The sequence below is a fragment of the Rhinolophus hipposideros genome, assembly GCF_964194185.1.
Source record: "Rhinolophus hipposideros genome assembly, chromosome: 14".
NCBI lineage: Eukaryota > Metazoa > Chordata > Mammalia > Chiroptera > Rhinolophidae > Rhinolophus > Rhinolophus hipposideros.
Genome location: NC_138060.1, coordinates 54,607,171 through 54,630,326, shown reverse-complemented (window position 1 = coordinate 54,630,326; position 23,156 = coordinate 54,607,171). Strand labels below are relative to the sequence as shown.

General features: G+C 45.1%; 1 protein-coding gene across 1 annotated transcript in view; it reads left to right on the top strand.

Annotated features, from left to right (window-relative positions):
- The window catches only part of SCN10A (sodium voltage-gated channel alpha subunit 10), a gene marked incomplete at both ends in the record, with an annotated part of 76,180 nt that extends 60,537 nt beyond the window's left edge, over window positions 1-15,643 (top strand). Inside the window, 7 exons of the mRNA XM_081072928.1 lie at window positions 1,571-1,693; window positions 3,971-4,255; window positions 5,011-5,064; window positions 5,984-6,125; window positions 8,233-8,333; window positions 11,423-11,693; window positions 14,427-15,643. Coding sequence (XP_080929054.1) covers window positions 1,571-1,693; window positions 3,971-4,255; window positions 5,011-5,064; window positions 5,984-6,125; window positions 8,233-8,333; window positions 11,423-11,693; window positions 14,427-15,643 — 2,193 coding nt within the window. The remainder of the gene's footprint in view (window positions 1-1,570; window positions 1,694-3,970; window positions 4,256-5,010; window positions 5,065-5,983; window positions 6,126-8,232; window positions 8,334-11,422; window positions 11,694-14,426) is intronic.
- Window positions 15,644-23,156: the final 7,513 nt, after the last annotated feature.

Sequence of the window (23,156 nt, the reverse complement as noted above, 5' to 3'; positions counted from 1 at the left end):
TGCTTCCACTCAGGCAGTGGGTGTTGGGAAGGCCTCATGTAGGAAGTGGCATTAGATATAGGGCTTAAAATGAGCAGGAGCAGTGAGGTGCATAGAGGACTGGGAGAGGCTAATCTCAGTTAAAAGATGACCCTGAGCAAAGGCACAGACACAGGTACATTTAGGGACCAATTTGATTTGGATAGAGTATATGGATGAAATATGACTATAAAAGTAGGCTGTGGCTGTATCATACAGGCTGAGTTTGGAGCTTATCCTAGGGGTGATAAAGCACCAGTGAAGGTTGGGAAAAAGAGGGAGACGTGATCATAATCATATTTGCAGTGGAGAAAGGATGGGACGGATGTAATATTGGAGCCTATAGACCAGTTGGGGGTCCTGAGCAGTTGTAGCGGCGTGGGGCTTGGGTGGAAGGGCTTTGATGGAGCGGCCCCAGCCAAGGATTGCTCCAGCTTCAGATTTTGCACATGAGGCAGCCTTCCCAGGCAGCTGAGCAAAAGACTGGAACTGACCCCAACCTCCCTGCCCTCTGTCAGCCAGGCCGTTAGGTGCCACCTGCTGGTGTCTGGAGCTTTGCGTGGATGAAGGAAGGGGTCCCCCTACTCTTTGTCCTGGTGTAATATGCTACCCATTCAGAAACTAGGCATCGTTTGAGGCTCTAACACTGAGTATAAAGCCCTCCCCTCCTGAATTTCCGGTGTACACCCCCACCTAGCTACCAGGATTAAACTAAGCTTTAATTCAGCCCACCAGTCATGGTGCAGTTGGGGTCTCCTAGGATTGGTTCACTGTCTCCAAGAAGCTCCAGCCTATGCATATGGTACCTCCCTGGCACCTTCAGAAGTCCTGGAAGGAGTGACCATTCTTCCATGTCAGTTTGTGTCCTTTGCAATGCTTGGAAAAACGGACAGGCCAACAGAAACTCACAGTTCACTCATTATATCTCAGCTGTCAGTCAAAGCCGGGCCCATGCTGATCGTTCTGACTGAAGGGCCTTGGAATTCTCTTAGTATGACTCTCATTTTACAAGGGTGAAAGTATGCCCTGGACAGACAAGGCACTAACCCAAAGACACAAATCAGGGGTCAAAAGGGAACTAGACCCCACCCAGACCAGGACACTTTCCACTTTGTTTTACTGAGCAAATAAAACTGAGACTACTTTATGTTCCTCAAAATAAACTTTCATATACCCCCATGAAAGAACATCATCTTTCCAAATCTCTGAAAGTCAAAGGTTTAAGGCTGTTTGGGCCCAGCGGGTGCCCCTAGAGGGGAATGGGAAGGTTGATTTAATACTTTGGGAGCTTGGCCACCTACATAGCAGGGGCTGGCCATTAGGGAGACTGGGTTTTTCTTTCCCAGAGGTTCAGCTAAGTAATGAATGAAGTCTTTAATAAAAAGGAAGGGATTGGACTCCCTCTAGACCTCTCATTGGATTTCAGAGTAAGGTGGGAGCCAGGGTGATGGCTTAGACAGAGTAGTGAGTGGGAGGGATTTCCTATCTCCTTCTATCAGGACCTCCTTCCTGGAACTCTAAAGTGATGCTTTTGCTCTCTGCCTGCACTCAGATCTCACTAACAAGCCTCATAGCGAAGATCCTGCAGTATTCTGAGATAGCACCCATTAAAGCCCTTCGGACCCTCCGCGCCCTGCGGCCACTGCGGGCTCTCTCTCGATTTGAAGGCATGCGGGTAAGACCTATCTCCAAGTTGCTCTGGTCTGCAGCAGGTGATAGCCTTTCCTCCCTTTATGTTCTCCATACCACAAACCCTAGACTCTGGGCCCCACTCCCACAGGTCAGCTCTGGGTCCTCACTTCCCACTTGGACACTGGTGGTGCTGCAATGTCCTAGCTCTCCTAGTTCCCCTCCAGGTCCCTTTGTGAGCCCCTCTTCCCTTCTCACCTCAAACATCACATCTGCCAGGACTCGATCTCACTTCTCCTGCTCTTAGTGATCCTGTTTCATGACTCTACATGCATCTCTTACCTCAGTCTTCCCACCCTGCCACAACGTCCTCATTGCCAAAATCTTCCGAACATCCCAAGCTCCTCATCTTTGCATGACAAATGAGCCTTTCCTCTGATATTCCTTTTTTTTTTTTTTTTAAAGAGGGTGCAGCTCACAGTGGCCCATACGGGCATCGAACCAGCAACCTTGGTGTCATTAGCACCATGCTCTAACCAACTGAGTTAACCGGCCACCCCCTGATACTCCATTTAAATGGAGTGATGTCATCAGCTCAGCACCTCAGCCACCACCCATTAGAATGCAACTCCTCTCCAATCTAACACAGTCGTAGGTCCTATAGATGTTTCCCTTTCCTTACACATCTCAACATCCACCTCGCCCCCAGTGTCTTCCTCAGTATAGAATGCTCACAAGCCTGGCCCTTACCTCATGAGAGGATGAAGGACTACTGATTTTCCCCTCCCTCCCCTTCCTCATAATTACACAAGTCTCCTGGTATAGAAAGTGAAGTTTTGTTTTCTTCCTCTACCATTGACTCAAAGAAGACATCAGATCTTCAAAGACAAAAGTGGACTTTTAAAATGGGCTTGTAACTTTACAAACGCTAGGAGCTTATGACTGAAATAGTTTGATATTTATTTTATCTCCAAGTTGCTGATATACAAATAAGCAAGTTTGTGAATATGGATTTAGGTCGTCACTGATTCTTGACAAATGCATACTGTAAACTATATTTAGTGTGTTGTATTTAAGTAAAATAAAGCAAGATTCTAAAAGTCTGTGACAACACAACACATATACTCACACCCCTAAATAAGCATGTATGGACGAGGTGTGATCAAACAATACGGTGAATGTTTAAATAAAATAAAATTATTACAGTAAAAGACACATTGCCATTAATCCCCCTCAAAATACTCCTCCTCACTTCAAACACACTTGCCCCATCCTTCTTGCCACTTTCTGAAGCAGTTCTGGAAGTCCTCTTTCATGAGTGTCTTTAGTTGTACTGTCGTGGCTGCCTCAATGTCCTGAATCATTTGGACTTTGGGGAAGAGCCAGAAGTCGCACGGTGCCAGAGCCAGTGAATAAGGTGGATGAGGGCACACCATGATGTTTTTATTTGACAGAAATTGCCGTGTACCAGGAGCGTTGCGTAACACAGAGTGTTGTCATGATGGAATATGATTTACAGCACACTTTAAAACACACCTTCTCTCAACCGTAGCTCACACCCGACTCACTGCGCCAAACAAGTTGAAACTTGTCACACACTGTTACTAAGGTTTGATGACTGCTTCCCAAATTGAAGATCCCTGCCTTCCATTGGATGGCGCTCGGCAGCAGCATTCACCATATTTTGTGATCACAATGGAAAGGCTCCGTGTCACACATCGCTTCTGGTTTACGGCGATTTCTGTCAAATACAAACATCATGGTATGTTCTCATCTACCTTATTCACCAGATCTGGCTCTGTGTGACTTCTGGCTCTTCCCCAAATTCAAAATGACCATGAAATGTAAATGTTTTGAATCGATTCAGGACATCGAGACATCCACGACAGCGCAACTAAAGACACTCACGAAAGAGGACTTCCAGAACTGCTTCAGTGGCAAGAATGATCAGATAAGTGTGTTTGAAGTGGGGGGGGGAGTATTTTGAGGGGGATTAATGGCGATGCGTCTTTTACTGGAATAATTTTTTTTTATTTAAACATTCACCGTATTTTTTATCACACCTTATACTTGTAAACTCATCCATCTCCTCAATCCTGAGGAAATACACTGAAACCTGCCCTGAATCAAGTTTAGAGAGAAGGTATAAACTCATCTTCAGTTGCCCAGTGTCTCTCAGACTTCTGAGTCTAACCCGCTTCTCTTGCTTCCAAAGGCCATTGGCTCTTCGTGAAGCAGCCTGAGTGAATGTAAAAAGAAGTTGGATCCCGCAAAGAGAGTGGGGCATCCGTGAGGTTCTAGGTCCTTTTGCATTTTCCCCCAGGTGGTGGTGGATGCCCTGGTGGGCGCCATCCCTTCCATCATGAACGTTCTCCTCGTCTGCCTCATCTTCTGGCTCATCTTCAGCATCATGGGCATGAACTTCTTTTCAGGGAAGTTTGGCAGGTGCATCAACATCACCACTGGAGACTTTTCTCCTGTGCCTTCGACGACTGTGAATAACGAGTCTGACTGTAGACTTCAAAACTACACTGGCACCCTCTTTTGGGTCAACATGAAGGTCAACTTTGATAATGTTGCAATGGGTTACCTTGCACTTCTTCAGGTGGTGAGTCCAGAGATCAACCATTCTCTTCCTTTGGCTGCTCAATAACGTGGAGGGTCTGGGGTCTCCCAGCAGATGCTGTTTTAGAGACTTTGCAAGGGGTAGCACTCGGTGTGAGCTGAGGTCATTCCCTATTCCTATGTACCACACCATGAGGTCAGAGGGCCGGTCAGTGAATGTGATCTCCCCGTGGTGCAATTAGACCAATGTGGGCTAGTAGGATAGGATAAAGGGATAGTGCTATCATGGGATTGTATCAGGTAATAACTTAGGATTCATTGTTTGTACAAAAGAGACATGGTATCGCCACATGATCAGTCTTATGCTGCAAATTCTCTCCTAGAGGGTAATAAATCATGTTCCATGTCTATTATATTGATAGATAATGTTGGTGATGATGGCAGTCAGACACATGTATACCACTATTCATTTAGTCGTTCATCCCTTGCCTTCATCTGCTTGTTTATTCAGTACTCTGTGTATTCAAGTGTTAATGCAATTGCTTATGACTTTGTCATGCAGTTACCCACAAGTTCCTCCATCCTACCATTTGTTCATGCATTCATTCAACAAATAACCCGTGAGTAGCTATGGTGTGCCAGGCACTGAGTTCAGCCCTGAGAGATACAGAGACAAGTCGTAACTGGCTCCATGGTGGCCAATGACCAATGAAAAAAACAGACAAATAAGTGAATCAAAACAGAAGTCAGTGTAGACAAATGGTCAGATACTGAGTGTCCTCTGCTACTTGTTTCCAGGCAACCTTTAAAGGCTGGATGGACATCATGTATGCAGCTGTCGATTCCCGAGGGGTGAGTCTCAGCCCACCATGCCTCCTGCCTCTCTTCTGTGTGTCCCACCCATTTCAGTCTATTTCAATTGGAGTAAAGGTGGCCTAGGTACCATAAGAGGCGACCACCCAGCAGCCTGGCACTATTCCTCTCTGGAGCAGTGTCCAGCTGGCCCTCTGTTGGATACAAGTATTCAAGCCAACCTAGCCTGTTCTCCTTCCATGCACACTCCTCGGGCTTCTCAAGCTCTTCCTCTGCTCACCATTGAGAAAAGTATCATATAAAGGACTGTGTGTGAGGCCACTCCCTTGGCAGAGGTGGGAGCAGGGGCGGTAGCAAGAACACAGGGGCATCCGAAGGAATGTGATGGAACTGCAGGTCCCATCATGGCAGCCAGGCAGAGGAGATGGGTGCTACTGAGGAAAGACCCATTCCCACTGTAGCAGACACTGCCGAGGCCCTGCCCCATATCCCCTGGGCCACCTTTGAGTTCACCCACATGCTGTGTTTCTGATTCTCTGTCTGAGACGTGACTTTCTGCAGTGCCTCAGAGTTTGCTCAGCAGCCCCTCCCACAAGGGCGAGGGATTGAATGTCTGCAGTGGCAACCCTCACAGAAAAGTATTGGGAGTCTGTAGATAACTGTTCCAGCTTCCCTGTCCCTTGGAGGGAAAGTTCTGAGGCGTGTTTTACACAGTTCCTTAGAGGGCCTGACCCAAATGGAGCACCGGTTGCCCACAGCCCTGGCCTGCTTCACAGCATCCCCTCCATTTCTCTTTTCTCCTGTTCCTGCTTACCCTCCTCCTCCCCCACTCCTGCTTCCTGGGATCACCTCCCACATGAACCATCTGCACCCAGGTTCTTGTCTCAGGGTTGGATTTTGGGGTGAACCCAAATTAAGACACCCCCTCCTCCCCACACCCCACTTTGTCTGCTCGCAGGTGAACTTGCAGCCCAAGTGGGAGAACAACGTGTACATGTACTTGTTCTTTGTTGTCTTCATCATTTTCGGCGGCTTCTTCACCCTCAATCTCTTTGTGGGGGTCATAATTGACAACTTCAATCAACAGAAAAAAAAGATAAGTGGCGCTTGGGTGTTTCTGCAGTAGGGGCCAATCTTACGCTTCATATCCCTTGGCCTCGTGACTAAAGCCATTACTACTCACAGCCCTTTGTGCCTGACTGGGAGCCCCATTTTGACCTCTAACACCAACCTTTGCCCCCTGATTGCAGCCCTTACCTCTGTTTGGTGCCTGGGGCTGCTGCTGGAAGCATTGCATTTCTCTGTATCAGCATTACCCCCCGATCCCTGCCTGGGGTCCCCATCCTCTCTCCCAGAGTGCTAGTCCTCCTAACTGGAACCAGGTGTGTTGGGTGTATCTCAGGTGACCCCTTGGGAAATATGAACAGAGAAAGAAAGGGCTCCAGCACTTTCTGCCTCTTTCTGGAGCCCTGACACCTAGAGCACTGAGCCAGGACGCTTCAGGAACGTCCTCAGTGTTAGCAGAATCCCAGCCTTCCTCAGGATGAGGAGGAAACCCCTTGCCTCCATGGGTCCTGACTCCGATGAACAGGAACCCAATCCCAGATAACCTCTCATGTTTTTATTAATGGTATAAAATGCTTTCATGCTATCCTTTCATTTAATACCCTCCATATCTCTGAGGTAGATAGGGTACCATTTTAGATGTGTGTGTAAACCCAGATCCAGAGCAAAAAGGGGTCACATGGAGGACTCACAGCCCAGCACTGAGAGCACAGCGTAGGTTTAGGGTTTGCACAGAAACTCAACCGCTTCCTGGATGGACAGCCCTGGCAATTTTTTAGACCTCTCTGAGCCTCCGTTTTCTCGTCCTTTCAATGGGGTCAACAATACCGACTCATGATTTTGCTGATAGGTAAATAAAACCCTGTTTTTTTAAAAAAAAGCACCTCCTTTAGGGCTGAGCACACAGTGGTCACTAACAAAAAAGTGTCACTGTTAAAATTTAGAATGTATAGCTAGTGGGGCAGGCGTAGGACCTGCAGGAAGTCCCTGGCCAGGGTTCTAGGGATGAGAAGGGGCAGGACAGATCTGTGGGAGCCCCAGAGGGGTTCAGCAAGACAGCTATGAAGCCCTGTCACCAGTGCCCTAGGGGCTTTGCGATCACGCACACAATGCTTTCTCCACTGTAGAGCTGAGGAAACCTAGGCCCAGACAGGGAGCTGGCCATGTTAGGGGACAGAGTGACAAAAGCCAGTGATCAAGCTGGAGTGAGAAACTATATTTGCTTTCCCCTTGCCCTGAATTCTCACTGTGGTCCCACTCAATACTCACCAACTCTCTACCCCTGTCCCCACAGAGATGTTCTTCCCATGGAGTCCTCTGTGTCCACAAGTTTTCTGAAATCTCCTCTCAAACCCTACAGAGCTCAGCCCACTTCCCCAGCAGTTGAAGTGACTAATTTTTACAAACATGCTATTGAAATGGGAGGCTTTCAAATTATTCAGGAAGTAAAAGGTGAGGGGTTGAATGAAGGATATTTAAAGGGTCTCTAAAGAAAACTAACATCCAGTCCTAAGAGACAAAGGCATCTTCAAAGAAAATGGACACTGAAATAGCAGAGGACCGTGCAACGGGCAGGGCCTTAAGGGAGCCAATCAAGCCTTCTCTGAGGACCCTTAGATAAGGCAATGACTGTCCTCAGCTCCTCCCTTCCAGGAACGGGTCAAGGGGATGTGTCTCAGGGTCTTTGCTCCAGAAAGCTCTGAGGGAAGCTCTTGTTCCTGCCAGGAAGTGGGGTCCTAGAAGCCCAGTGGATTTGACTGGAATGAGCAGGCTGGATTCCAGGCTCAGATTTGAACTGACTTGTACTTTCTAAGGTCCTGTTCCCAAACCCTCCCCCCTCTGTCCATGTAACATCTCTGGGTTCCTGGAGATGAGAAACAGGCTTTGCTCCAGAGACCCAGACAGTGAGTCAGAGCTGGGACTCAGTCCCACCCACTCTGTCACTGATTGTGGCACCTGGGCAGGACACTGCTTGATCCTGGCCTTGGCATGTCTTTCTACAGAGCAGGGAAAAGTTGAGATGCCCTTCCTCTCCAGCATGCGGTGATTTTGGTATCCCTGGGGGTTCCTACTGCTTCAATAACAGAGGGAGTTCCTATTGCTTTAATAACAGACGTGTGTGTTATCCTCTCCTATACTTAGGGGGCCAGGACATCTTCATGACGGAGGAGCAGAAGAAGTACTACAACGCCATGAAGAAGCTGGGCTCCAAGAAGCCCCAGAAGCCCATCCCCCGGCCCCTGGTGAGCCTCCGAGATTCCTTCTAGCAGGGTATATCTGTGAATCCAACCTGACGGTTTCTGCCTGTGCTGGGTAGGAGCCTGCGCAGTGCCCTTTGTGGAGGAGGAGCTCTGGGTTGGATTTAGGGATGAGGGTCGTGAGCATTCCCAGGTCCAGGGAATGAGAAGTCCAAAGGAAGTACCTCTGGTCTTCTGGCGTGAGCGTTACTCCAGGCAGAACCATGTAGGGAAGCTCCTGGCTGCATCCATATGGCAGGCAACATCTTGACCACGTAGTGGCACAAGCTTGATCACCTGTCCTCCTCAAAGGCCAGAGCCAAGAAAGAAACCCCAAGAAAAAGAGAAATTCCCTCTGCCCCCTAAGACTCACTTTCCCAGGTCCAGCGTCCTTTTCACCAGATTGTTGGACTAGAATGCTCACCTTCTTCCCTGAAGAGTCCCAACAGGACAAGCGGCTCACATAAGCATAGTGTTGGCACAGTGCTGCCCCACAGTTGCATGGGCGCCAAGTGACAGCAAGCCAACCTGGACAACACAGGGACCTCCCACACGTACACAGACATACCACTCCTCACCTCTGGTGAGGCCCAGGGTCAAATCGTATGCTTGCTCCATCGCAAAGACTAAGGCTTCCACAAGGCTGGGAAATTTTATTCTATAACATTCCCTACAATAGAAATCACTAAAAGCAGGTTTCACATACTCCACTTTATAGGAAAATAATAGGCTCTATAATATCACATCATCAGGCACCCACTTCATCATCTCTGGGAGTAGTAAGGGTTCCAAAGGTGTGCTTCCTGCCCACAGGCTAAGCCACGAGCAGCTGGCAAGCTGCGCCATTCATTCCCCAGCGTCTGTAGATCCAGGACACATTCAAAGCCCAGAACTTAGCAATGTTGTCACCTGTTCTGCTTACTTAGAAATCGTGTGGCTATGAACAGGCCTCTGTTTTTTCACCATTTTCAGTGATAAAATGGAAGCAACACCCCTCCCACTCCAGGAAAGATGTGAGCCAGCAGTTATGCCTGGAGCCAGGCCCACTTGGGTCTGCTGCTTTGCTCTGACCCCATAGCGGAGCAACTCATTCCCACCACAAAGCAGGAAGTGGGAGCCAGCCTCTGCCACAGCCCTTTTCTTCCTCTGCCTGCTTTGCAGCTCCTGGGAGCCCCCTGGTGAGACTCCTAGCAGCTTCCTCCCGTCCTCCCTCACAGCGACCCATGTAAAGCCTGCACATAGTACACATTCAGTCAGCATCTGTGTGCAGAATTAAATTTAATCAAATTTAAATTTAGTAGAGTGACTTTATAATTTTATATGAGGCGAGGGTGACATAGCTGGCCATTCTGTCACCCATTCATTCATGTATTTATTGAGCATCTAACACATGCCAGTCACTATGCAGATCCTGGTGACAGAGCGGTAAGCACGATGGACAAAGTTCCTGCCATCATGGAGATTACAGTCCAGCGACTCGGGAAAATAAATAGCAAAAATCACACACGTATTAATTTACAAGGTTGAGACTGAACCTTGAGGAACTCTCAGGCCTAACAGTTTGGTAAAGAAGACTCAAAAAAGAACATCTAGAGAGGCAAGAAAAGAACCAGAAAGTAAGGCATGATGAAAACCAAGAAAGGAGAGTTTCAAGGTGGAGGGGTTGGTCAGCAGTGCCAAACGAGTGTCCTTGGAGTTAGCATTATGAAGGTCACTGGGGATTTTAGTAAGAACTATTTCAGTGGCAGGATGGGGACACAAGCTATGTTGGAATGGGTTGAGGAATGAATGAGAAACAGTAACTGTACACAACTCTGTCAAGAAATTTTGCTGTGAAAGGGAGGAGAGAGTGGGGTTGCAGCTGGAGGAAGATGTGGGGTTCAGAAAGATATTTTTTTACATTAGGAAAAATTTGGTCATTAGAGGTTTATCAAAGAAACCAACACATATTAGCCAAGAGTGGCCACATGTGACCAAGAGCCCAATTCATTGGTAATGAAGCAGAGGGACCAGGAGGGTGTTAAGTGGAAGCACTGAAAACGAGGTGAAGGTGGGCTAACAGGAAGGGTTTTACAAGATATAGGCGGAGCAAATGTCTGAAAGTGACAGTGGGGAGCAAGAAGGATGTTTAGGCCTGATCCTAGCCCTGGAGTATGTGGGGTGGGGGAGAATAAGCAGCCACTAAGTAAGAGGAGATGTTTGCAGATCAAGGCAATGAACTCTACAAAGCTCAGGAGAAGGGTTCAGGAGAAGGTGAGTGGTGGGGAATGGAGTTCAGATCAAGGAGTCACAGAACAGTGTGATGTGAAGAGAATAGGAAAGACAAGAGGGCCATACCAGGAACTTTTTAAAAACACCATAAAATAGCCACATACAAATGATCTCTTGGTTATCAAGGATACTCTGCCTCTCCCCAAGGGTACAACCAACCAAAACCTGACCACATACCCTGTAGCTACGTTTGCTTAGACAGCAGCAAAGCCCCAGGAATAAAGAGAACATTAGTGGGAATAAATTGCACCATCACACTCAGCTTTACCCTTGAATCAATCATTTTGCAAGCTGTTCTTAAACTCCTGCTATATGCAAGGCACTACAGTAACACAAAGTTAAATAAGACATGGTCCCTATCCTCAAAAAGTTTAATGTCTATTGGAGAAGAAGAGAAGCAAGCATACATGAAATGCTAGAACTCAAAACTAACTATAAAGGATGTGGGAATCCAAAGAAGGGACAGATATGATATGATTAAGGAAAAGTCTCTGGAGGAAGCGGAGCTTAAGAGAGATGAAACCTTCAAGACTACTGGGACCTGGATAGCCAAGAGATGGGCATTGCAAATGGAGGGAAAAGAATATAAAGTCCCTCATGACTTTATAGAGCCAGCAGAGGCAAAGAGGACTTGAACTGAGGCAATGAGGTAGAAGCTACTAAGCGTGAGATTGTAGACAGGACGTGGCTTCTGTTTGGGTGTGGAGAGTGAGGGAGACAAAAGAGACAGGCTTTAAAAACCCATGTATGGAGAACACAGCTTCTCCAGATGCCTGGTTTACATGGGCTAAAAGGCCCTGATGTACCGTCTTCTGTCTTCTCAGAACAAGTACCAGGGCTTTGTCTTTGACATCGTGACCAGACAAACTTTCGACATCATCATCATGGTCCTCATCTGCCTCAATATGGTCACCATGATGGTAGAGACTGATGATCAGAGTGAAGAAAAGACAAAAGTCCTGAACAAAATCAACCAGTTCTTTGTGGCCGTCTTCACAGGCGAGTGTGTCATGAAGATGTTTGCCTTGCGGCAGTATTTCTTCACCAACGGCTGGAATGTGTTTGACTTCATTGTCGTGATCCTCTCCATCGGGAGTAAGTGAGCATCACTCATGGTGGGGAAGCCCAGCCTCTCCTTGGGGCGGTTTTGGCTGCTCTTTCAAAACCAAAAAGACAACCAACAAACTCTTTTAACATGCTGTAGATTGGAGGAGCCCAATAGTTGCTGTCTTCCAAACGTAGCAGATTTAAAATGCCTCTGGGTCTCTAAATGACATGGAGAGTTCCCATTGGAACTTCCCATGAAGTATCTTTAGGCACGTACTGTGTACATAGCCATCACCAGAACTTTGTGGGCTGATGGGGAATAATTGCTCCTCCAGAAAACCTAAGATGATGGAGTTTCCAGTGGGCCTTCTTTTTCTGATCTTCAAATTGGAGAGTGGCTGGTATGATGTAAAGTGAGTCATAAAATACTTTTTGGAAAAGGAGGTGGGTTGCCAATTGAGTGAGGAAAGTCTAAGAGGAGATTGTTCAAAAGAGATTTGTAAGTCAAGGATCTGGAATTAAGTTTCTGTACAACAACTGTCCACTTAGGGAATATGAGTAATAGAATAGTCAAGAGATCAATGCCAAGAGGTCAATGCTATTACGGTCTAGTCTGGGTGTTGTTGAATGACAGGCCAAATATTTCGGGGCCAAAGGTGCCAGAGTGGGGGATGAAGTGACCATAATTGAGTGCTTGCTGAGTTCTGAGCACTGGGCTGGGCTCCATGAATCTTCATAGCAGTTCTGTGAAGAAGTATTATTATCCTCATTGTATACATTTAAAATTGAGCCTCAGATTAAGAAAGTTGTACCGTACAAGGTCATACAGTTTGTAAAGGGTGGAGTTGAATTTAGACCCAGCTAGTGTTCTAATGAACTAGCAGCCTCCCACCAACAACCAAGAGACTGTCCCTGGCCTTCATGTGGTTTAGCCAAAGTTTGGCCTCATAAAGGCCAAATCCCAGCACACCAGCTTTACTTCGCATTATAAATATATCCTGACCTGTTATATCATGACCTGTTTACTCTTCATGTCGAGGCATAGCTGTAGATTTAATTTTCCATTGATTTACATCAAAGGCTAAAGCATCTAAATATAATTTGCAGCACTTAATCAATCTGTCTACCCCCTAGTGCTGAAACACAGCCTTGGATTGTGTTTAGTTGTTTGGGGAGGGGGGGTAATTTTTTTGTTTGTTTATTTGTTTTATTTTATTTTATTGTTGCTGCTGTTTCTTATGAAAGGCTTGTTTTGTTTAATTGTTTGGCTTCCAAAGTGACAGACTCTAAAGGCCATTTTGATTTTATATTAAAGATGGGGGCTTGCTTATGTGACTTCCCATATCAGTAATATAGAAAATAAATATACTTAAAATATCAGTTCTATAATGTGGACACCTTAACTATCAGTTCCTATGACCTACATAGAAACAGCTTCCACTGGGCAGAAATCACTCATAGAGACATCTAGAAAACAAGTGAAGGACAGATTCCACCTGTCCATCCTTCTCTCCTCCTTCCCTCTCTCCCTTTCTTCTTTCCCACCAGCAAGTCATGTATCGAGTATCTATTTGTTACAAGTATGAACACTCATTCTTCCTTAAAGTAGATGTTGATCAGTTGGCTGAAAGAATCTTAGGAGAGTATATAGACACAGAATGTATCCCACACTATGGAAAAATGTCTATTCTGTCACTAGTTAAAGTAGGGTTTAAGAGAGGGGCTTTTATAAAGGTTGTATAATCCAAAATTATAATTATTTCCCAAGTCTCCTCCATTTCCTTCCTCCCTCCATCACAGGACTGTGGTTACCCATGTTCCTATGACAAAAGGCAAGTAGAAGAGGATCATGGGAACCCCAGCAAGGAAAGAGAGCTTGCTCCCACACCCCTCACCATTTGTCCTGAGAGGTTTTCAATCCTATCTTATCTAAAGGCCTAGCCTAATCTTTGGTGCTCCCAATAGGCCTCTACAGGTCCCCAAAATCAAGCTTCACAAATCTTCAAGTTAGATCACAGATAGGGAGACATAAACATCCTTCATCTTTCCAGCCTTTTTCCTCGTTGTGGTGGGGGGCTGCAACTGACCTTAAACAAGCCCATCTCTAGGCCCTAACAGAGTTGAAATGCAGCTGGAAATGAAAGAAAGAAAGAAAAGCCATTATACAGACAGCTGGCCACTCAAAGCCATTCTGCTTTAGCTGTCAGCAAGTAGCCCAACTCCTCTGGCCCCTTATAATTAATACCAGGCTATGTACAATTATCTACAGGACCATGTGCCAGGAACTGAGTTAATCTTCACAGTAGGAGATAGGGAGATGAATCACAGGGTGTCCTGGCCTTAACAGAGCACAGAATCAGCATGGAGGAAAAAGCATGACCAAAAGGCTGAATTCTCAGGGAAGAGCAGGGCCTGTGTCATAGACAGAAACAGACAAAGGACTTGTGCATGTGTCATATGGCACAATCACTTCCAGCTGAACTAGGCAGCAGAAGACCATGGAGGTTGGCTAAGAAGACCGCATTCTGGGTGGAAGGAAAGATAAAAACATGGTAGGAAGGGCGAGACTTACTTGAGAGAGAGCGGATTTATGCGTTGAACACTTGCCAAGCCCCTACTCTATGCCAACCACTGTGCCTGGCTTGGAGGGCCCAGTCCTTGAATACAGATGCTCCCTTGGAGGTCCATATAAAGCAGAGAGGAGGGAGTGTGGTCATAGCCAACTGTGTCGGGACTCATGGCTGGAAGTACTAATTAGATCATTTCCTCTCCCTCTTAAAGGCCTGGTGTTTTCTACAATTCTTAAATCATTTGAAAGTTACTTCTCCCCTACGCTCTTCCGCGTCATTCGGCTGGCCCGGATCGGCCGTATCCTCAGACTCATCCGAGCGGCCAAGGGCATCCGCACCCTGCTCTTTGCCCTCATGATGTCCCTGCCTGCCCTCTTCAACATCGGCCTGCTACTCTTCCTGGTCATGTTCATCTACTCCATCTTCGGCATGGCCAACTTCGCTTACGTCAAGTGGGAGGCTGGCATCGACGACATGTTCAACTTCCAGACCTTCGCCAACAGCATGCTGTGCCTCTTCCAGGTCACCACATCGGCCGGCTGGGACGGTCTCCTCAGCCCCATCCTCAACACAGGGCCCCCTTACTGTGACCCCAACCTGCCCTACAACAATGGCACCAGAGGAGACTGTGGGAGCCCAGCCGTGGGCATCATCTTCTTCACCACCTACATCATCATCTCCTTCCTCATTGTGGTCAACATGTACATCGCAGTAATTCTGGAGAACTTCAATGTGGCCACGGAGGAGAGCACCGAGCCCCTGAGCGAAGATGACTTTGACATGTTCTATGAGACTTGGGAGAAGTTCGACCCGGAGGCCACCCAGTTTATTGCCTTCTCTGCCCTCTCAGACTTTGCAGACACCCTCTGTGGCCCTCTGCGCATCCCAAAACCCAATCAGAATATATTAATCCAGATGGACCTGCCCTTGGTCCCTGGAGATAAGATCCACTGTTTGGACATCCTTTTTGCCTTCACTAAGAATGTTTTGGGAGAATCTGGGGAGTTGGATTCTCTAAAGACAAATATGGAGGATAAGTTTATGGCAACTAATCTTTCAAAAGCATCCTATGAGCCAATAGCCACCACCCTCCGGTGGAAGCAAGAAGACATTTCAGCCAAGGTCATTCAAAAGGCCTATCGGAGCTACGTATTCCATCGCTCCAAGACAATCTCCAACCCTCCAGGTGTGCCCAGAGCTGAGGAAGAGGCTGTGTCACTCTCAGATGAAGGCTTTGTTGTATTCATGAGAAATGAAAATTGTGTGCTCCCAGACAAATCTGAAACTGCATCTGCCACATCTTTCCCACCATCTTACGACAGTGTCACTAGAGGCCTTAGTGATCAAGTCAACATGAGCACATCTAGCTCAATACAAAATGTAGATGAAGCCACCAGTAAGGAAGCCACTGCCCCTGGGCCCCAGTAAGGACACTCCCGCATAGGCATGTCCAGTTCTGATGGGTCCTTCTGCTCCTTTATAACTCTTCCCCACTACAGGTGGCATCCAGCTACCACCTCACCAATGCATGCCACTGGTCATGATGTGAGAACTGAGCAAGAGAATGCAGTTGGTACCCACCTTTGGAGAAGGTCCCATACACCAACAGGAGTGAGAAGACCAAGCACATCTCCATTGTGACTTCCCTTTCAAGTTCAATATCAGATGATGGGTTCCCTTACTTTCCAAAAAAAAAATGTCTCTGGTCTTTTTATTTTGATTGTGACCAGAGCTCTCATTTATCAAGACAAGCTTCTCAGGACCAGAACTTCCAAAGATATATGGCAAGGATGTCGCTAAAGGTCCAAGGTAGTCCTCTGGGAAACATCACATAGAGATTGGTAATGTTATTTAGGATTTTGCATGACTGCATGTTGAGAGCTGCCAGACAACTTGCTCCAGCCCAGGGCAACACCTGTGATCTATGTCATGAGAGACCTTTGAGATATCCATTAAAATTAATATTTTTAAAGGTATGTCAAGATCAATGTTATATCTTAAAGCATCATTTTTTTTAAATTGTGTGATATGGATATGTCATAAATCACTTCTCCTTTACTTTCACGGTTCCTGATATTTTGCAGTTTGAGTGTAAGGCTGGGTAGTGCAAGAAGGAACTTGAGAGCTTGTTCTAATCCTAACTCTTCCACTGATTGCTTGGTTGACTTGGGCCAAGCTCTTTCCCCTCAAAACCTGGATTTCCACACTTGAAGAGTTGGTGGGGGGTGGATGGAATGGACACTCCCTATATAGCGCTTACATTGCATGTTGCAGAACTCAGTGGTACCCCATCCCAATTTAGATGAGGAAAACACTCTCTGTTCTAAAGCTGCAATGGCCAGACCTCTCTGCTGTGTAGCTAAATAGGCAGCTGTTGGATATATATATTCCAGAGCCTGTCCCATCTCTCCTAGTCAGACTTAAGGAGGAAGTTTTTCATATTCCTCTGGGGCTGGGACTATAATTAGTATAATCAGAAAAGAGATATGTTGAGAAAGATGATCTGGGAGATAAAATGTATGGCCAATATTTTTTTTAATTCATCCTACAAATGTTATTAAGTACCCATTATATGACATACACTGCTCTAAGCTCAGAGATAACTGCTCTAAGCTCAGGGAATTAAGCCCCAAAAGATTAATTGGATTTATACAGTGAGTGGAGTAAGGGTCATCAGAGAGAACATTCAGGCCAAAGTCATGTGGCAGGTCTTGAGATGACGAAAGGCAAGGAGTTCATGCAACAACATAGAACATAAAGGGTCTTACTGACAGCCATCATCTTCTATTAATTCTTGACCGTTCCCTGCCACACTGACAGGGATCAGCTCAATTTGTTGATATATATTTGATCACTTCATAAGATTTTCCATTTATACAAATACAAGTAGAGGCTAGCCCACCTTGCATGCCTCATGGATGCAGATTTTCTGGGGGACCTTGCTCTTCTTTCTCCATCACTGTTGGCCCCTCAGAGGCCAAAGAGGCTTTCAAGATACGTGTTGAGAGTTTCCAGCCTCACCCACCCACCCAGATGCAGGTTAATAAAATGATGATGAAATAGCCAAAGGCACAGGCTGTCCCAGTACAAATAAGGTTTGCTCTGGATGCCTGGTTTGTATCTGAAAGATGAGCTCAACAAAATGGCTCTTCCTCCCTACTTCCACTGAACCAGGCAGCACACCTATTGACTGTGCAGCTTCTTTACCATCTAAATCTCATGCAGTCAATGAAAATGCCAGCTGAGAGGACGCTAGCCCAAGTGTTTATAAGACAGCTGGGTGGACAGAGATTTTGAGGACTGGTGTACTCATACATGTTGTGTGGAAGAATGAAAGGTACCCAACCACCACTAGATACGTTTTATTAGGTAGATGATATTAGTCTCAAAGATAATCCGATTACCTTTTATTTTTTGCCCCGTGTTGTAAGTTGAATTGTACCCCCCCCCAAAAAAAAAGATATGTTGAAGTCCTCACTCACAGTACCTGTGATTGTGACTTTATTTGGAAAAAAGGTCTTTGTGGGTGTAATCAAATTAAGATGCAGTCATACTAGATTAAGGTGGACCAGTGGTGTCTTTATAACATGAGGGAAATTTGGACATACACACAGAGAGAGGAGAATGTCATATGAAGAGGGAGGGAGGGAGAGAGAGAAAGAGAGAAAGAGAGAGAGAGAAGGATAGCTATGTGAAGACAGGTATAAATAATTAGAGTGATGCAGCTACAAACCAAGGAATGTGAAGAATTACTGGGAATTACCAGAAACCAGGAAGAGGCAAGGAAGGATTCTCCTCTAGAACCTTCAGAGAGATCACAGCCCTGCTCACATTTTGATTTAAGACTTCTGGCCTCTAGAACTGTAAGAGAATATTTTAAACCACCCAGTTTCTGGTACTTTATTACAGTAGCCCCAGTAAACTAACACAACTCCATTTTTTTCCCCACACAGACGCATTTCTCAAATTATCATGGAAAGCATTGGAAAAGTGTTGAGATATACACACCTTGTATTACACAGAGTTTTCAGATATTTAATACGAATGCAGGATTGGCCCTTGAAAATTTCACTAGATCTAGTCCCAAAGTTCACTTGGTGATCCAATTACAAGATAGAAACTAGACTTATATGGAGAGAAAATCTGAGATGCCCCAGGCAGTTGGAGAGCCAGAACTTCTTTCTCTCCCTCACCCATAGGAGATGGCACTAGAATCTCTCTGGCCCAGAATATGTGAGATTCCTTGATGCTGAAGGGCGACAGACAGAACAGAGGTGTTGACTACATGACTATCTGAATGAAACCTGCAGGTTCTTTAAAATGTGCTTCCACCATAAACACTACCCTGACTCTTAATCAATTAAACTGCATAAACAGAGATATAGATGGTCAAGAACATTCAGGAACATTCAGCCAATACAGATGGGAAGGTGCAGGCAGAGACTTGGTGTGTTAATGCATTTGCCTTAAGGCAAAGGTGAAGTCACTTTCCCAAGTGCTAGGGATATAAAATTAATATGACAGATTCTCAGCCTAGAGCTGAACAGAGGCTGAAGATTTAAAAAACAAACAAACAAAAAAACGCAATTCCAAGATTTCCAGCAGTGGCAGGTTAGGTTATTTGACTCATTGCTTCCATTGAAAATCATAAAAATGCAGGCTAAAAACCAGAAAACAATAATATGTAAGTTGGGACAATGTGAGTAAGGTAAGAGTTCTAAAGCTTTATTTTTATCTTGGAGGAAAGTAAAAGTTTTTATTGTGCCTTAGTAAGTTAAGAATGCATGCCTTAATTACTAGGATTGCCACTAACAAATAAAAACAGTGTATATCATTTCCAAACTAAGGCAGGGGAAAATATTCTAAGAAATAATTAAGCAATCAAAAAAGTAACAAAGGGGATAAAAAAGAAATGTAGAACAAGAGGAAAAGTTAGAAAAGACAGAATCATGTAATACATTTGAACACAAATATATCGGTAATTATATTAAATGTAAATAGACTAAGTGCACCAAAAAATAGACAAAGATTATCAGACAGAATTTTTTAAATTCAGATAAATGATGTTTACAGATAGACACATCTAAAACATAAGTTTACCATTGGGGTAAAAATGAAAGGATAGAAAAAGATATACCATGTAACTTAATCAAGCAGCTACAAAATACATGTTCTTTTCAAGTACTCATGGGACATTTATAAAAGTAGTCCATATACCTGGCCATAGAATAAGACTTTAAAAGTTTTCAAGGGATTAAAATCATATAATATATGTTTCCAGACCATAATATAATTTAGCTTAGAATCAATAACAAAAGGAAACAGACCACAGCATATAAAGACACCTAATATATGACAAAGAGCACATAGCACAGCAGTGAGGAAAAGATGGTCTTCCTAAAATGATGCTAGGACAATTGCGTTTTCCTCAGAAAAAGAAACAAAATTGGACCCCTCCCTAAAACTGTACTTAAAATAAATTCCAAGAGTACCTAAATGTGAAGGTGAAATCTGTAAAGCTTTTAGAAGATAATAGAGGAAAATATCTACATGACCATAGACTAAAGAAAAAACGGATACATTTGAGTACATTAAAATTGAGAACTCAGTTCATTAAATATATCATTAAAAGAGTGAAAAGGCAAGCTATAGCGTGGAAGAAAGTATTTAAAACACTTATCTCCCACCAAAGTCTAATATTCTGAGGAAATTTTTATTAACTTGTACAATCAATACAAAATAGACAACCCAGTAGAAAAAAAAATGGCGAGATTTCAAGAGGTACTTCACACAAGAGGAAACCTGAATAACCAATAAACATATAAAAGGGTACACAGCCTAATTAGTAATCAGAGAAATGCAAATTAAAGCCATCGTGAAATACCACTACACATCTATCAGACCTGCAAAACTTTTAGAGTCTCACAAATACCAAGTGTCGGGAAAGAGATAGGGCAACGGAACTCTCACGTGCTGCTGGGTTGTGTAAATTGGCACAACCATTTTGGAAAACAATTCAACTTTATGAGAAGAGTTGAATACACATCTACCCATGACTCAGGTTTTCCATTCTTGGGTATGAAACCTAGAAAAATCCACCCACATGTGCTCTAGGAGACATCTGCAAGATTTCTTATCAGCATTGTTTATAATGGACCCAAATGATAAACAACCTAATATCCATCAGTAGTAGGATAAATTAAATTGTGGTAAATTTTTTTAATGTAATTTTAGGCGGCAATAGAATGAGGTAACAGCCCAGTTCCAGCAAGAGAAGGGAGGGGCATTTTTATTGATAGCTCCAACTCGTCTGCAGTCAATTACCTTCTCCCACCACTCCCACACACACCCCCAAAATGTTAACGCATTGTTACTGAAATAATGGTAGGGTGGGCAGGCAAAACATCCAATAAGTATTACAAGCTGGATTCCTGTTTGTAAAAATCCCTCTGGCCACAGTGATGAATTACCAAGAGGCTGAAGTTGGGAGCAGAGAGATTATTAGGGAAGAGGTTATACCAAATGGGAACCTGAACTATGTATTTTTTAAGTCTCTCAAGCACATTGATGAAAAGTCACTACGTCTGCTCAGATAGAACCCCCACAACACGTACTAGGGTGCCCACTTCCATTATTGTCTCCGGTGACAGTCCAAATCCTTTTCTTCCAGATAAAATGCTCCCTAGGACCCAAATATCTGCAATGCATTCAGTCTCCGGAAAATTACTCATATATTCCCCGAAGTGGAAATACTTTTGAAGTGTGCTCTCCTGAGAAGCCCCAGATGAATCATCATCCAAGAGAGTTCAGGCAGAGAAAGGCAGCATTTGCCTGTGGGCATCAAATCTGCACCAAGAAAGTTCAAGTCTACTGTTGACTCTTTAAAACACCAGTTCTGACAATTGAACTAACAACAATAACAAGTCAGTCAATATGATTCGATGTACAAAGATAATAAATTCTAAAGGGGCATGCATGAAGAGAATTCTTTTTTTTTCCTGACCAGAACTGAGTTAACTGATTATTAAAAATGTGGCTGCTCCTCCTTACAGATTTAATTGTGTTATAAAGGCATGTGCATGTGTGTATGTGTGCCTGTTGAATAATGATGCTTTGTGTAGTTAGAACAGGGTAGCCCTGGAACCACGTGGAAGCTGAAAATGTCTGCAAATGATCCACACAGAAAACTCAACTCATAGGCCAAGCAATATGGTGCTCTGGATGGAGTTCCGGAGGAGAAGGTAGAAGGTTCCAGTTTGATTCCAGGCCGTCTCTCACTCAAGGGTCACAACTTCTCTGAACAACTTTCCTTGTCTATACAATGGGAATAAAGATTCCTGCCCTGCCGAACCCATCAAGAGGTTTGATGGAGATTAAAAATGCCCTCTCTGTCCACTGAAAGCAGCAGAAAGATAGAGGGGGAGAAAATGAAAGAACCCGTCCTGCCACACTGTGTCCCAGGGTGGTCCTCACAACGGGCAACGCGGCTGCCCCTCTCCCACTGAGTACAGAGGTTTTCAGTGGTGAACACGGAGCTTCAAATGCAAAGGAGCATCTAACTATTGGCAGGGTCCTCCCTGGACATGGCCATCACTTTGACTTGTAGTCAGGATAGAGGGTGTAGCCCATCCAACACCCACTAGGGGGCGTCATGCTTGGATCCTCCTCTTCTGACTCTAGCAGACGTTGTTTGTGCCTCGCACCACATCCCTTGCCTGATCTGACTTTGCATAAAACTATGCAACTTTCGTAGGGCTTTAGCCAAAGCCATTGGGCTTTTCTCCACACGAGCACCACAGCCCAGAAGTGGAGGTAGAAGGGGAGAGGCTAACACCCTGAAGGGGAACCTTAACCAGTGGGGGACAGGAGTTGGAAAATAAATCAATACCCCAGCCCCCCCCCCGTGCTTTGGAGGAACATTTCTGAGTCAAGTGTCTCAGGCAGTTCCTACAAAGTCTGAGACCTGGTTGTAGGGCCAGTTCTTCACAAACCCGAGAGTACATGCCCCCTTAACTCTCTGCTCACCCTAGCCCCTGCCCTGCCCAGTTACGCACAACACAAACCAGCTTCTTTTTGGAGTGTCTCCCTTCCTTAGCTAACTCTCCCTGGTTCTTCCTTCACTTTTGCCTCCTGGAATCACCTCCCAAATAAACTACCTGCCCCCAAACCCTTGTCTCAGTTTCTGATTTGGGGGAACCCACATAAAGACAAACTCCTAGATCTCCTGCTCAGAATTAGGAAGCTGTTTCCTTATGCGGTCCACGTGCCCATCACCCCATTTGGAGGCTCGCTATATATGGCTCCTGGGTAAAGGTCTACAGGAAGGGAATCACTTCCCCTAGGTGATGTGAGGTGTGTGAAGGGTCCCACCCAGAAGCGGCACTGCCATCTCCTCCTCCTAGCTCCCTGCCCATCACCCCCCTGCTTCTGATTGATGAAGTAGGTGAAGCCCCTCTCCTCACCCTCTCAAATTACTACTGAAGATTAATTTGGGTGGTAACTACCTTGGAACCAAGTGGATCCTTACCTGCCCTTCAAATGTGTTCTAGGACGAATACAAGATTAATTACAAGCTCTTCTTTCAGCTTCTCACTGCATCTTATAAACTGACAAGATTCTTGAAAAGTGGTTACTTATGGCCCCCTTTTCCATCAGTTTATTATTACTACATTGGGCTACTTTGGAATTCCATCATTTCCAACGAGAATGCTCCAAATTAGGACTTTATTCTGAAGTTGTCTTGGTGGCTTTTTCTAGCACACAGCATTATGCTAAGTAGCCATCAGCTAACAAGTAGCTTGGCTTGTGCCACTCAGAGCAGCAGGGGACTGTGGGAGAAACTCCCTGGCTTCCCTTTTGTTGTCTACCGCATGAAAGAAGTCAATGAGCATCCAAAATTCTTTTCTGAACACCGAGAAATAAAGGGTCCAACTGGTGGCTT